Here is a 16,119-nt window from a genome sequence, read left to right as displayed (position 1 = left end):
TGCTTAGAGCTTATATGAATATTGAAAATGATGCAGACTTAACTGGGAAGGGTACTGTTAATCCAGTGTCTGTCTGTCCATCTCATGGGCACTGTGATCTGGGTCTGCTTTAGATACCCAGAGTACTGGGTCAGGCACACCCCACTGCCAGCTCCCACAGGCTGGAGTCCCCAGGAGACAGACAGGGTGTTACATATGAGATGCTATTTCCAGAAGAGAGACAGCAGCAGCAGCAACACGTACATCTAAAAAAGCACAAGACTTTGCACTGCAGCAGAAAAAAAAACCCAAAAAGATAATGTTAAAAGTACAAGTATTAATACCCAAAATGGTGGCATTTTAAAGGGCAGGGTAAAAAGCCACCACTTTGTTTTGTTGAAAGGAAAAAACTTTTTCTACAAAACCAATGCAGCTATTGCAAGGACTGATGAGCTGCTATCTTATAGTGGATATTTTTGCCCCTGACAAGGAGAGACTGATGCATCTGACTCCATCTTATTAGAAGGCTAATTGATTACTTTATTATGCTATATTATTCTATACTATAATACATTACATCTCAACTGAATCTGCCAGGCACTCAACTTTGCCAACAAACTCAACCCAGCACCACTGAGTCTCGTGACTGTCAGCCAACAGTCCCGACACACACACAATAGGCCCTGATAGGCCAAGGAAACAAAACACCATCACTTTGGGTAAACAATCTCCACATTGCATTCTACACAGGCACAGCAAATGAGATAAGAATTGTCTTTCCTTTCTCTGAGGTTCAGAGAATGTGAACCTCAGAAATATTCTTGGGAAGAACCGTGCCTTGCTTTTCTCTGTGAGGAGAAATGTGGCTACACCATCACCTCCCTTAACTACCATTAATCCTGCCAAATCCCATGTCATGAGCGAGCTCTTCACAATACAGACTCCCTGCTGCAAGAGCCACACCTGGCACATTTATGCTCTGCTGTCTCCTCACCCCCAAACAGGGTAGGTGTTGTCACCTTATCGCAAAAGTTCCACACCTTCTCAGTGATTTCTCATGGGCATCTCCTCACAGCACTGACTCCTTCTTCTTCACAGCACAGCCAAGAAACTCCAGCTCTCTCCTCACCCAGCTAACCCACCCTTTTATAGCACTCATCCTTATTGGCCACAGCTGTGGCCTGTTAAGGGCAGGCCTGTTCCTAATCTTTGGTGATCAGTGCAGCTGCAACTCCTCAGGTGTGAGATTGCCTTCTGCACTACCTTTATTTTCTTACATTCTATCCCCCCACGGGTAAGTTCAGTAGATTTCTGGGCTCCAGCAGCCACAACACTTTTGGAAACAGAGGCTGCACATAGCCTCTATTCAAATGTCCTGCAGGACAGACACTGCTGCCTCTATTCAAATGGCCTGCAGGACAGACACTGCTGTCTCCTGGCCCAGCTAACAAGAGCCCACCACACCAGGCAAGGAGCCACCAGGCTGCCCCACACACTGACACACTTCACAGCGTGCAGAAGCAGAGAGTTAGCCACAGTGCACCAGTGCTTCCTGGAAATGCCTTCAGAGGAGCAGTAGGTGACACCTGGTGCCAGTTTACTGAGAGGCACAGCTGAAATGCCAATCCCTTCCCAGGTGCACGTGCCAGGAGGGCTCCGTGGGGAACGGGTTTGTGTGCCATGGGAACATCGTGGAGCGCCTCCAGGAGCTGAATGCACAAGTGGGAGGACAGTGGCAGGGCAAGCTGACATCCAGCCTCCTGCTCCTGGGTGAGTGTCCCGGTTTGATAAAGAAGTGAGTTTTTTGGGAGGTTGTGGAGGTTCAGTGAGTAACTGAACACAAGCAGAGCCCAGGGGGCTGATCCTGCCCTGTCTGCCCCCCACAGCATGAGAGCACACATGCTGCCCACTGCAAGGCACCTAAGACCATCTGAAGATGCTCTTTTCCTCACACCATGAATGTAGAGTGCAAGAACTTCCAGGCAGAAGTGCTAAACCTGTTCCACAACCACTCACACATCGTTTAACATCACCAGTGGATTGTGCCCCGCAGTGTAGCAAGTGGGGTTACCCTGCTTCTTCTCCCTGCCCCCATTGTTTTGGGCAAATGAGGTTAGGCCTAGAGTGACACACACTAGTCCATCAAAAACACTGGCATTCCCAGTTACCTGGTGAACTGAACAACCTAACAGCCTTCATCATCTTCTCTATAGCCAAAAATTTGAGGTATGAACAAACACTGCTAAAATTGAGCTGGATCTTTGACTTAAACTTGTAAATGTGGGGGAAAAAATCCTTCTCTTTAATATAATATGCTCAGTCCCACGAGCCCAGTAATTAAAATAAAGACCATGAACTCCTGAATAGAAGGAATAAGAATCCCCCATTAGCTGGCCAAGGTCAAAACCCGGCTGAGCCTTTCATACTCAGTGCTGAGGATCAATGTCCATTGCCTCAGCAGTGAGAGGTCAGTTGCAGTTTCTCTGTGCATTGCTCCTCACATGTCTGAAAAGTGCCCAGCATGCTGAATTAACAACAACCCAGATTTCATGTGCTTTGGTTAAGTTCTGGACATAAACGTGCCATATGATCTACTTGCCAGAAGCTACAAAGACACATTAACCACTAACCAGGTTAACTTAAAACATGTTCACTCCACACTGGTGTCTTTCAAAAGCTAAGAATTTATAGATGTTTTGTAGGACAGCACATTAATTTTGAGATACATTCTCTGTGCAATACATCTGTAAAGATTTTTTCCGTTCTGATTTTATACCTCTAGAAAAAGAGCTGAATATCAGAAATATTTAATGCCTTCAGCTGCAGAACCAGTGGTGTCTCATGCTGCTGCCTTGGATACAGAAACAGCCTCTGGGTAGTAAATGAATCCTAATTAACTTTCAGTGCATCTAGTTTTGACTACCTGATATTTGCAGTACCAGCAGGTTATCAGCTGCATATTTCTCACCCCATAGAGACTGAATTGATTTAAATCAGAAGGCTGTCCTCCTGTAAGGACACATCCCCAAAGAAGCTGCTGGTTCTGTGTCCTTGCTCTGGCCTGCATGCCACAGAATCCAGGCTGCCAGAAGCATCCTGAAAGTTTTGCCTCATTTTGTATCAAATATGCAGCAGCACCTGGATTTCACATCCCATCTGTCTCTCATCTTTTAATGGCTTGTATTTTGGAACCTTAAATTAATATTTAATAATCAGATACTATTATTGCTTATTCTCCCTTCACAGCTTTGCACAGTCCCTTTGGCAAGTGAGGTTTTCAATAGGCATTTAAACTTTTTTTATTCCCTCTTCTCATAAGAAAATACCTATGAATGGCAGCTGAGCACTCTGGGACCATTTACTGTGCTTGTACCAACAAACAAGGGACTCAAAGGCACAAATGTAAGTAAACAAGAGAAAAGGTTTCACATTTGGGGGATTTGGCTTCTGCAGAAATCTCATCTGTGTTATAAGTGTTTTGATTCAGCAGATACAAACAATTTGCTCTACTACACTTCCAGTCACATTTAAATCTAGGGCCACAGGCTGCCTTATTCCCACTTTAAAGAGAAACAAAATAATTTGGTGAGTTAGGGTGGAACACTGTCACACCCCAAGCTAAGTTTTGGATTTTCTTACATGGCCATGCTCAAAGTCTTTTCACTCAGCTGAGCCCGGGGTTGAACTAAGATCTGAATTGTCAGCAGCAAGGCCTGCAGGTCACCTTTATCACAAGGGGAATAAAAAAATAATGGCTTTAGTGAAAAAAACAAAAAAGAGACTGACATGTAAGTAGCACCTTCCACTGACAGCAGGACAGTTCTGGAGGCGCCTGCTGCTCATGCTGGGACATAAGGGTACAATGTGAGCTGAACCAAAACCAAGAGAGTCTCCACTCTTTTCAGACTCCATCACCTCACTTCAGGGTAAAATATGTGATTTCAGAGTGTAACAACTGAAGAAAACAAAAAAGTATTCACCATGGTGGGTTTTTTTGGTTTTTTTTTTTTTTTTTAATAAAGCCTCCATTGAAGTGAATCTCTGTTCCTCTGCTTTTCTAGGTAAAGGATCTTCTGAAAAATAAACAGAAAGCCCAGTACTTCCTTAAACTCCATATTATTGCAGGTCAGCTGAACACCAGTAGCTTGACTAATGCTAATGTAATATATACATTGACTGGCAAGTCAGGAGAGATATCAAAGGGAGAAAAGGTAAGTCGCCTTCCAGCCTGCCACAGCAGGGACAGTGCTCTCTGTTCCCTCCACAAGGAGTAGGAAAGATCTTTCTGCAGGGAGACATCAGGGTGAAAATAACTGGAATTAGGAAAAACCACAGCCATGGCCATGTACCACAAGGAGTACTTGAAACCTCCCTGGCATCAAAGTTCCCACTAAAACCAGAAAAAAGTTACCTTTAGTCATGCATCAGGGCTGAGTGACTTGGCAGACTAACACAGACTGGTCTAAAATGATGTTATCTTAAACCTGCAGGTACAACCGAGAGAGCTGGGGGGCAGGGGAGGGGTGTTAAGAGAGCCCAGGTGAAGGAAGAGGCAGCAGGGGGAGAAAAAACCACAGAGTTTATGCTGGAAAGCTGTGAGCACTGCTCCCATGGAGCAGGCACTGGCTGAGCTGCAGGTCCCAGTGAGCATCAGCAGCCTTGGGACGAGGCAGCAGATGGAAATCCCAGCAGAGAGAGAACATGGGACAATTAACCATGGGAAATATATAGCAAAATTCAGCATAAGCCCAGATTACCCAATGTCTGTAATCATCAGGGCAGTCTGGGCCCACGGTTAAAAAAAACTTGTTCTCTGTGGATGATACACTAGATTTTATAATCTGGAATTATTGTTCTCGGCCCATTATGTGTCTCTTGATGGACTGGGCCTGTGTGGAGGCTGAAATCAAGTACCTATGCTTTGCAGTAGATCAGTGGCATCTGAGCAGAGATATCTATTTTGTATGTTCAGTGAGTACACTCCATTTATAACAGGAAAATATCCTTGCATTTATAACAGGAAAATATCCTATCCTGAGCCCTGTTTGTTTCCTGAAGGCTTCAGTACACTGCAGAATCAGCAACATTTTGTTGTTTTAAATATACATTGAATATAAGGAAATGGGTTAGACTCCCACAAGATTATAGGAGTTGACCTTTCCAGTACAGCAATATTTTAAATCATTTCCTGACAGATTTTTATTACTAGCAGTCATCACAACACTTTCAGGTACACTGAATTCCCCTCAGGGCCTGTCTCTGTTTCTGTTCTGAATTTTGCTGTCCTGAAGCTAAAGAATGTGATCCTGATCCAAAGGATTTTTTTCCTCATTTCCTTGATAAATATTGGAAGCAATCTTTAGCCTCCCCAGATTTAAATTTTTTAGGCGTTGGCAACAAGAAGGGGTCTTATAGTACATCCAACCTGTGTACACACTCTGCTGTCATTTCCTAATAAAGAATTCACTATCCATTGCCTGGTTTCTTTCAGGATAATCAGTTAAGGATTAGAATCCAAGGAGGAAGGGGGAAAGGAAAAATTTTGCAGGGAGATATTATTGCTTCCAATGGAATTTTGCACATTATTGACAAAGCCATGGACAACGTGGGGCCAACATTTGAGAGCAGCAAAGAGGTGAGCCATAAGTCACACACATGCAATGTCAAAATTCCTCTTAAAATAGTTTAATGTGAGGTGAATGTGAAGGAGGGTGACTGACAGAAACTAAACAAACTCTACTGAGCCGTTGCACATCAGCCCACAGAAGCAATATTCAAAGTGAAAGGTAAGGACACAGTTCCCACAGAAAACAGACCAAATTCACCCTTTTGCCAAGCTGGACCATGGAGGGTTTGGATGTTCTCACTGCATCTGGTTGGTTCCTTGGAAAATTGGCAGTCATGATCAGTGAATTTCACTGAATGCCAGAATCACACATTAAAAGGAGGAACATCTGTACAGATAACAGATTTCTCCACCCAAAGGCTAATATTTAAAAAAAAAAAAAGGTGATTTTAAATGTTTTGGGGTTTTGGTGCCCAGCTTATCATGCTTGCTTAAAAGTTCCCTTCCTTATGTTACATTTTTCAAATATTTTACTCCTCGACCTTTTTTTTTGCTGGGGATGAAGAGAAAAACCCTTTACCCATACACACACAGCTGTGTTTCCTGTGACCACCCAGTATTTCAGGAAAAGGACAAAATCTAACTATAAACCATCACAGCACCAGGAAAAATGTGCTGCCATCTCAATCATTTCCAAGCACCACCAGCCCTCCCAAATGAAATGTACCCAGCCTGTAACAACTGAGACACAGTAAGTCAAGAAATGTCTCATAAGAACTGGCATTTATTTTATATTCCCAGCTAAAACAAATCTTACTTTTAACCTATTTCAGAAAACTATAATGTCATTACTTCAGGCTAATGGAAGATACAGCCAATTTACATCTTTGATAGAGGTAAGGATCCATTAAAGCAATTACATAAGGCTACTTTCAGATGTTCTTGATATGTAATTTCACTTTTATTTTTAAATATTGATATATAATTTTCCCTTTTATTTTTAAACCAAAACAGAAAACTGGCCTAGGAGTGGATTTACAGCAGGACGACCAGGCTTACACAGTCTTTGTTCCAAGTAACAAGGCTCTGAGTAACATGAAAGCTGAGGTTCTGGACTACCTGATTTCTGCAGAGGTACAGTCTTTCCATAAGGCAAATGTTTCTCAGACAGCAGATGGACAGGAGATTCATACATGCATTGCCCAGTGTTCATCTGAATTAGCTCAAGGTTGAATTAGATCAAGGTTGAAAGCCAATCTCTAACAATTAAAGATAAGACAACAAACTAGAGAGGAAGGGGATCTGGAGTCTCCCATCACATGTAGGGATGATGTTCCTCTACACCAGGCCTCCAGTCCTCTGCTTTTGCCCAGACATCACAGCCTGGACAGACACATGGCACAGCCCCAAAACCTCTCCTGCATCACCCTTGGTGGGAACAGTCAAGGGAAGCAGCTGCCACAAGGGTCCCACAGGATGGGAGTCACTGCTGGTGGGGTCCCAGGAGGTGGATATTGGTACCCTGTCCCCTGGACGCCTCCTGCCTGTCCCAAAACAGATCCATGCCCTGGAAGGCCCATGTCAAAATAAAATGGGGTGTAGGGATGAGGGCATGGAATGCCAGGATGCCTGCCACTAGCTGAACACTGACCCAGAGGTTTCTGGTGCACCAGCCAGTGATGCTGTTCTCATGCCCATGTCCACCCCACAAGCCAGACTGGGTTTCTGAGGCTCATTTTGGGCTAAAAGAGCCTCTTTTCTGCCCTAGCAGGGTTCCTGGAAGCTGCTGGAGCTGGTCCGGTATCACATTGTCTCCAACACTGAGGTGAGCACAGCTGTTCTGCCAACCCAGAGTGCAAGGAACAGGAGCCACTGGCAGGGGCATTGTCTGGGCTGCAGGCATGAGTAGCAGGAAAAAGACTTTCTGGCATTAAAATCGAGCTACCTCTTAGCCTATTCTGCTAAAATCAGTCTTCTGTTTTTCAGAAAGAGCTGTTTTTTCCATCCTCTAAGCAAGCCCCTTGATTTTCCTGGGGGGGAAGATCATCCCCACCCCAGTCTCTGTTGTGAGGAAGGAAGGAAAGAAGTGGCTGTATCCTTAAAGAAAGGCTCAGTTTGTATAATCTCAGGTGGTCACTCCCAGCACAGAGAGTGGGAACAGAGGGAACGTGAGAACCATGTGTGCCTTCATGGTACCAGCACCACCACAGTGGTCTATGCTTGCAAACAGGGCTATTTTTAGAGAAAAAATATTAACTTTAATTAGTGTTATAATTGGAAGAAAAATTAATATTCTTCTGAGCAATAAGGCCCTCACCTGCAGGAACCAGCAAGCTCAGTCATGATTTAATGGCACTCACTTTGTTACACAAGCTGGTTTGTCAATTGATGATAATTGTCATATTGATAATAATTTTCTTGCCCCAAAGAAAGTCTTTCCTGTGAAATCTGTCTGGATTTGAAAAGAGCAATGATATTACACTTGTCTCAACCAATTTACATTCATTTCAGCTAGAGGTTGCCAGCCTTGTCTCCACAGAGCACATCAGGACCATGGCAAAGCAGCTCATTCACTTTAACAGAACCAGCACTGTAAGTCACAGCCCTGCCCTGGGAGCAGCTCGCTCTGATCGAGGCAACTTTGCATGCAGGGGCAATAAAAAGGGATAGGGGAGGCATTAGCAGAGGAATTTCTTGCTAAACTTCTCATTCCCACCTACTGTTAACATTAATTGCCTAAAGGCTGCAGAGCAAATGATTGGTGTACAAGGGCAGCCTACAGGGTTTTGGTCCTTGTGCTTATCCACAGTCCAGGAATTATTCTCATTCATGCTCTACTTTTTTTTTTTAATCTTTTTAAAATAATTCTGTTACATATTTTAGGAATTTTAAACATTTATCAGTGCACGCAAAAATATTCTTTTTCTCTCTGTAATATTATAGTCTCTGATCCTGATGTACCTAGTGAACACATTTTTTTAAAGTGTTAATTGATCAGTACTTGTGCAAAACCAAGCTGATCTGTTAGGTTAGCTTCCTTCTCTTCTGGAGCAGAGATGCACCTATAAAAATTCTTGTAAGGGCAGAGCAGCTGCAGGAGTAAATGCAGAAAAAATACTTTTTTTTCCTCTCTCCTGTGAATTTGGATAGATCCCAGACTCTCTCTCACTTTCCCCCTCTTCTGACAGAGAGAACACCAAGGCATGTTTAAACCCACTGAAATCAGTGCCTGAAGTCATCAGTAGTTTTCCTGTTTTGGCCAGTCTCTTATTCCTCAGTCACACAGGCTGACAGGGCAAATTCATAGAAAAAAAATTAGATACATCTGTTGAAGACTAGTATTCAAGAAAACACACAATGTATGTGAGCTTCATGAATAAACAGGCATAATAAAAACTAGATAGCAGATTCATAAGAAGTATGACTAGAAAGGAATTTTAAACAATTAAAATAAATCATCAGAAACTGAGGAGCTAAAACACTTCATTATTAATAATAATTTATTGTTTCATAGGGACAAATCTTGGTGAGTGGAGAAAAAATGGAAGAAGCAGATATTGTTGCGAAAAATGGTCGCATTTATATCCTTGAGGGCGTTCTCATCCCACCCACAATTGTTCCAATCCTACCACACTGGTGTGAGGAGAAAAGTCAGGTCACAAAGGTAAGGGAATCACAATGAATCTGTGTCTCCAACTCCTCCAAAGAAGGCATTCCAGCTTCCTCTTCACTTTACTGACTTTCTCTGATATCATCCATTTGAAAGAGGCATTTTTAGAAATAAATAAATCAATGGCTACCAGCCTAGCAGTACTGCAAACAGGGAGCTCATATGAACACATCCTATACCAGCTTAAAAAAATCCAGTTATTTCATTAACCCTTTGACATACCCTTTGTCTCTCCAGTCCAGTTCCTGAATCCCATCTGTGCATAAAAGTACATGGGAATTTTCAAGAATTATGTTATCAGGGAAAATTATTCCCTGTTTCTCAGGGAATCCTCTCCAGACCAATATTTTAATTTATAATAAATATGCAGGGAAAGGAAACAGCAAGTTAAAATATTAACATAATAATTCCATATTTATACATTAGAAACATGTGATTTTCAGCAGCCACAATTTCTGCTAGCCCTGCTTTCCTCCAGAAACAAAACTTCTCCCATTTAAAAGAGTGGATTCTGACAAACCTTGCTCACTTGGGTAACACAGTACAGGCCTTTACTTGGTAACATTCAGATGTTATTTCTGGTAAGAGGGCTGAATGTCAGACCAAACTTTGCCTTGGAGTAAGCACAGCCCCTTGAGCTGCCCCTGGACCATGTGCAAGCCCACATCTGGGCCAGTGACAAAAGGAAAACATTTAATGTCCTGGCTTACAACAGTCCAGAACCACAGCCTGCAAAGAGGTTCCCAGCAGAGCTGGACAGCATCAAAATGTAATGAAGAAAACACTGGCAGTAAAGATCTGTTACCTCTGGCAGTAACTACAACGTGCTGTATGTGCAATATAATCATAAGCCAGGCAGAGCTCCAAGCAGCAATCTCTGATTCAAAAAGAAATCCACACCCAGAACACTCCAGTAATCTGAATTCCTCACCAAATACCTACCTAAAAATTATGTCCAACATCAATCTATCCTAAAGCAATAGGCAAAAAATTATTTAAAGGCAAAACAAACCCTGTCGGTCACAAAAATTATTCCCCAAATTTAAGTTAGGAACTTCTGTCAGCCTTGAAAGCTTCCTGCATAATTAGAAATATAGTTATACATTCCAAGATTTAAGCAGAACACTGCTAGCCAGGAAAACACAAAAGAGCAATGGCTTTTGCAATTTTTACTCTGCAGCAAGCATTCCCATCACTCTCAGAAAACAGGAGTAACAGCACCTGATAAACACTGCTTGTCTTAAAAGAGTTAAAAGACACAAACCTTGTAGGAACTGGTAGATCTACACACTTACAAGAACTGTGCATCCCTAAAGATGAAACCTTTGGGCTAATGCATACTTATCCATGTAACCATACCCAAAAGTGCTAAAAGCTGTACCTGAGCCTAACTGAAGAACAGCAGGGCTTATTCTTAATGTCACAAAGAGCACAGAGGGGACAATGGGTCCTGAGTGCTGCCTGATGTGTGGTCCACAGCCAGTTTGGATTATCTGGCACTGAACATCAAGGAGAGCAACATCAGCATGGCTCACAACAATCAGCCTTCAGAACAATCAGTTCTAAAGGGGTAAAGGCACCCTTACAGGAATTTTCAGAAACACAAAGGCAAGACCCTATGTCAGCTTCAGACGTGACTATGCAGCTTGTAAAAGAGCTTTTATAATATCGAAATGTATTTGCCAAAATATGTATATCTGACCCACAGACCTTGAAAGCATAGCAGTGGTATTGGTACCTCAGCTATTTGCTGCACAAATGCTTTTGTAATTCTGATCCTTTATTCCTTTAACTCCCATACAACATGAGGGACTACTAAATCCAAACCAGTACTTGGTTCTTTCCCCACAGCCCCAGTGATAAATCTGTGGGAGAAATGCCATAATTCAAGTTTATGGTCTCCTGTTCAATGGCTACAAAACAGAGTTATGTAACACAATGGATGCTGCTTTAGAATTTATGCTAACTTGATTGAAAACCAAAACATTGACAGTCACAAGGACAACAGCTTTGACAAAGTCCATATCCACACTCTGAAAGGTTCAGCCTCTCTGAGGTTACTGCATATAGAGCTTGTAGAGAATTCACCTTTAAAACTGCCAATGGAGTTTATATCTCCTCAGTAATGCAATTGCCAGACTCTGTCATCACCACATGGTGATAAATTAGCTAGTCAGGAAAAGCAACCAAAGGGTGAAGACAAAAAATATCTATGTACCACTGGATCTACTATGGGGAAGCAAAGAATATTTTTCTCTTTGCCACCTATTCACAGGACAAATTTTTGTTCACAGTGCCTGCATTCTAGACCCAATTAATCTGTGTTTTTCCAGGAAAAAATAATATATTTTCATAGAAGTTAAATGCGTAGACTTCACTAGACTCTCAGACAATATTAGTTAACTCATTATACTCATTATAGTTAACTCATTATATACATTAACCCAGGATACCAGTGCATTCATGACCTTGTTTTCTTCTGTTGAGGAAGCTTCATGTTCATTATTCTGTTATTTCAGCAGAGGGGAGATGTGAGGAATGAGAATCACTATGACAATGCTCTGAGAGTTAATAAACTGGGTATGTTTAAAATAGACCTCACATCTGTTAAAAGTTTCCTTTTGATTAAGCATCCTCCCTGAAGTAACAGTCTGCAGACTCAGGTTCAGGAAGGAGTGAAGCTCTCCCATCTGCTTTGTATCTCAGAGGTGCAAATTTAGCTGTGTATTTCTCCACATACAAAATTCAAGTCTGGCTGCCACAGGAATGTTATTCCCCATTTTATAAAAATCCACTGATAGTAGTCCTGTAAATAGGTAGTCAGAAATAATGAAAATAAAGTTCATACAGTGAAAAATACATGACTTAATAAAAATTTTAACTGCAATACCAGCAAGGCGCTTTCTGTAAATTATCCAGGTAAATTATGCTGTGATATTAAGACTGTATCACAGAACTCTAAATAGCTTAGAAATACTAATGCTTCCCTTTTGTGCATGTTACAGCCTTTCTCAAAACAGAGGTGCATTATTGAATGTCCAAGCTTTCAGAAAATTAGCTGTGCTAGAGCCTGCAATATAACAGCAAAGCTATAGAATTACATCTCCTTAAGGTGAAATGCATGTAAGAGTATTCCAAAGTATTCTTTTATACATGGAGAACTTTCCTTTTGGAGTTGAGAGGTGTTTGGACATGTCCATGTACTTTCCATGAACTTCAACACCAAACTGAGAGGAGCTGGTGTACATCTCAGAGGTAAATAGCAGGGAAAATTCAGATTAGCTGTCATATGTTATTGACAACAGCTCACTCATCCTCTGCCATGCAGGAGTTTTGACACAAGGCTCCAAGCCCAGGTGTATTCAAGGTGTATTCATTTTCCCATACAGCTTCACCCATGAAGAACAGGACAACTCATCCCCTCCTGCTCCCAGCCACTCCTGTGCCAGGATTCCCTGATATGGGATAGCAATGAGTGGGGAACAGTCACAAGAGCCACACACCCCAACCACTGCTTGGGCAGTCCAGTTCTGGCAGAAGTCATTAGCCCTAAGAGATCCTTACACTCTTATGGGGCTCCTTAAATAGGCTTCTGCACTTCATGAGCACCACTTAGTGACAGGCAGAGAGGTCTAAAAACTATAAGCTTTGTAAGCCTTTTGCTGATTCCTAGTTCTCTTGAATCACACATGCAAATCAGTCCTTTCTAATACACTTTCTCTTTATAAATAAGCAGATAAAGAAGCCACTACAAAAATAACATACAACTGAAAAGGCCATTCAGAGCTGCATGGTGGCTAAATCCCACCCTGGTGCAGAGGGGAGGGAGGAAGATCAAAGCAGCATGTCTGGCTGTCACAGCATCTCCCTGGGGTGAAACATCCTGAGGTTCCTGATCTCAGATTCCAAGGAAACTGCCTGCATCCTAATTCCACTGCACTCCCACTGGCAAATATGAGACTGCACACCATATGAGCAGATACCCACTGGCATGTTCATAAGTGGGGACAGGATGGGGATTTCTAACACTGAGTCTGATAAGAACAAGGGAAATATCTGGTGGTCTGTGCATCCCCTTACTGAGCTGTCAACACCCATCCTGGTTTCTAACAGGCCATTGCAGAGCTGGTTCTGGTTCAACACAAGGTATTTCAGAGATAGTCATCCATGCAGGCTTTTCTCAGAGGGCTGAAACACAACAAAGATTTGGTCTTGATGCACTGCCTCTGCCCTAAAGCACTGAAAAGGAGTATATTTTCTTTGTTTTGCAGGAACCAAAGTGTTGCAAAGGCTTCTTTGGCCCCAACTGCAGACCATGTCCAGGAGGTTTCTCCAAACCCTGCTCAGGGAATGGGCAGGTAAGCAGAGCATCCAGCAGCACCCTTCTCTCCAGGGTGGGGGAAGGATGAGCTGTGTCCCAAAAGCCCCTGGAGCATTTCTGCACAACAGGAATGTTGGGCCCCACAAGGGCTGCCCCCTTCCTCTGTGTCCAGTGATGCAAAGGGAATCTGTCACCTCTCAGATGCCCAAATTGCAGGTTTCTAGGGTTCCAACACACAGCACACAAGCAAGGCTGTGGCCCATTCTCATGCTTTTAATTTGCAACAGTGTAATGACCCCCCCAGCTCACTATTCTCACATAAAAACTGCAAAGAAAGGTAGAATATATAGCAGCAAAGAGAAAGCATAAAGAAAGCTTTTCTTTGAAGCACCTATCTCAGCAAAGCTGGAGTTTTTCCTGAGAGTCTACCACTCACAAGATATGGACAGGCATGTAGTCTCTTTTCTAGGGTAAAGACTTGTTTGAATTCATACATAACAACCACCTCCCTTCCATGTCCCAGTGCATGGATGGCCTGGATGGAAATGGCACTTGTGTTTGCTCTGAGGCATTTCAAGGCTTGAGCTGCCAGTTCTGCTCAGACCCTGGCAAATATGGACCTCAGTGTGACAAAGGTAAGTGCAGCCTCAGCACAAGGGTGTGAGCAATAGCCCAAGAGGGTCTTTTGGATCCTCCTGGTGTTCAGGCAGGAGGTACCTGGTTGCTAAACAGTCCCTGTGGAAGATGAGCAAGATGCTCCTGGGGTATTTTCATTTCCTATTTCAAAGGGACACGTCGTAAGGTCGGGGTCTCTGTAAATACTCTAAACGACTTTTTGCAGGGGGCATAGCTTGTTTTATACTAATTCATTGTTCTTTTGATTTCTGTCTCACTCACACAAGTAATTGAAAAGAAAATATTTGCTATTCTGTTCCCATCTGCTGTTGTCCACAACAGAACAGATCCTGCCTGCAATGACAAACATATGTAATTTAAGAACAACTAGATCTATAAACAGGTTGTGTTTAGGCCACTTAACTACCCTTACTGAATAATTTCTGATCTATTTTATAGCTTACAGTTCTGCACTGACAGATTTAATCCTACTGAGCCAAACCATAGTACATTTGAGAATCTACAGCATATACAACATCAAACATACATACATTCCTCATCTACAAAACCATTTTTAGTATTTTTTGCAATGAAACAGCCTGCCACTCATGAAACAAAGCTCCCTTGAAGGTTCAAAGGTACATGGGCAAAAGCTGAGACACAAATTCCATAAGGAATTGTGGTAGTGCCTAAACTCCAGTCCCACCAAAGTAACAAGTGTTTGCTTGACTAGTCACTGACACTTTTTGGAATGTTTGCACAAAGCTTTCCTGCTGTGTCCCCTGGGCACATTGCTGTGCCCCCAGCAGCACTAATCCACCCAGTCCTAGCAATGTGCTGGTAGGGCTGTGCTGATGCTCTGTGTACCCAGCACTGTGCAGCCTGGAGGATCTGTGGGCTCAGTGTTTAAAGGCTTACCCTGTCATGGAAAGCACAAAAAAAGTCATGCAATGAGTAACTTTAATAGTCTAGGACACAGCATTTTGCTCCTACTTCTCTGAAGCACTTTGAAATTCATTGATAAGAGTAGTGTGAAAATACAACAGGTTTTAAATAGTTGCCCATAAAACACACCTGAAAAGACATGGCTATGATTAACAAAAGTCCCCCATCAGAGTGGGATTAAAAAATGCAAAAGTTGAGATTCTTGGGAAAAAATAGGAAGAGCTGATTCATAAGAAATGGGAGTAGAGATGGGAGGAGTAGAGATGGGAGGACAAATAATGGGAGTACAAATGCCTTTTTCCACTGTGGAATTGCACACTGTAGTTTCTCTCTGGTAGAGTGCCCCTGCACTAATGGGAAGTGTGATAACCGAGTAGACAGCGATGGGAGCTGCCTGCCTGGATCCTGCAGAGCTGGATACACAGGGAAACTCTGTGAGCAGCAGATTGCTCCCTGTGAGCCCTCCCTGCAGCTCTGCCATGCACATGCAGAGTGCCAGCTCAGTGATGGCACAGTGAGGTAAGTCAGCAGCCTGCATCCAGTTCATATTCACTGTGCTCCAGCTCTTTCCTGTTTGCCTGACCAAAACAGTCCCTGGCAGCAGAGCACAGACAGCAGCCACTGCAACCCTGCTCTGCAGCAAACAAGCAAAACCATGCACCACATCAGCCTTGAGTTGCAAGACAATAATTACAAGTTCTCAATACCCTGTACTTTATATATTTAACACTGATAGTTGCATACAGATCTGATCCTTGATTACAAGCCTCCCTTCCTACTAACATCTACAGAGGTTTTAGGAAGCTGTTATTTCTAATCACCCCTTAGTGATTTAGGAGTTTAAGCCTTGAAATTCTCAACAGTTAGAGGATGGATATCTCACTCTGGTCAGGTCAGGTAAGTTTTGCATGCCACAGCACCACAGACTTAGCACAGGTTCCCCAGTCCTGCCCACAAAACTCTGTTACTGCACTTGCCTCAAGCTCACCCTCACAAGTTTGCCTCTTGCTGAAGTGTATCCAT

General features: G+C 42.8%; 1 protein-coding gene and 1 long non-coding RNA gene across 3 annotated transcripts in view; one reads left to right on the top strand and one right to left on the bottom strand.

Moving 5' to 3' along the window:
- STAB2 (stabilin 2) overlaps positions 1 to 16,119 on the top strand; it is an 83,066-nt gene that overhangs the window by 17,649 nt on the left and 49,298 nt on the right. The window contains exons 10-21 of the mRNA XM_071422345.1: positions 1,616 to 1,749; positions 3,299 to 3,381; positions 4,041 to 4,190; positions 5,471 to 5,614; positions 6,379 to 6,441; positions 6,560 to 6,679; positions 7,317 to 7,370; positions 8,057 to 8,137; positions 9,060 to 9,209; positions 13,487 to 13,573; positions 14,060 to 14,171; positions 15,435 to 15,615. Coding sequence (XP_071278446.1) covers positions 1,616 to 1,749; positions 3,299 to 3,381; positions 4,041 to 4,190; positions 5,471 to 5,614; positions 6,379 to 6,441; positions 6,560 to 6,679; positions 7,317 to 7,370; positions 8,057 to 8,137; positions 9,060 to 9,209; positions 13,487 to 13,573; positions 14,060 to 14,171; positions 15,435 to 15,615 — 1,359 coding nt within the window. The remainder of the gene's footprint in view (positions 1 to 1,615; positions 1,750 to 3,298; positions 3,382 to 4,040; positions 4,191 to 5,470; positions 5,615 to 6,378; positions 6,442 to 6,559; positions 6,680 to 7,316; positions 7,371 to 8,056; positions 8,138 to 9,059; positions 9,210 to 13,486; positions 13,574 to 14,059; positions 14,172 to 15,434; positions 15,616 to 16,119) is intronic.
- The window catches only part of LOC139587788 (uncharacterized), a 234,361-nt gene that overhangs the window by 169,209 nt on the left and 49,033 nt on the right, over positions 1 to 16,119 (bottom strand). The window lies entirely within an intron of this gene.

Source organism: Agelaius tricolor, unplaced genomic scaffold, assembly GCF_023055355.1.
Source record: "Agelaius tricolor isolate 1412-34295 unplaced genomic scaffold, bAgeTri1.0.p SCAF_3, whole genome shotgun sequence".
In the NCBI taxonomy this organism is placed as follows: domain Eukaryota; kingdom Metazoa; phylum Chordata; class Aves; order Passeriformes; family Icteridae; genus Agelaius; species Agelaius tricolor.
This window is presented reverse-complemented; position numbering and strand designations above follow the sequence as displayed.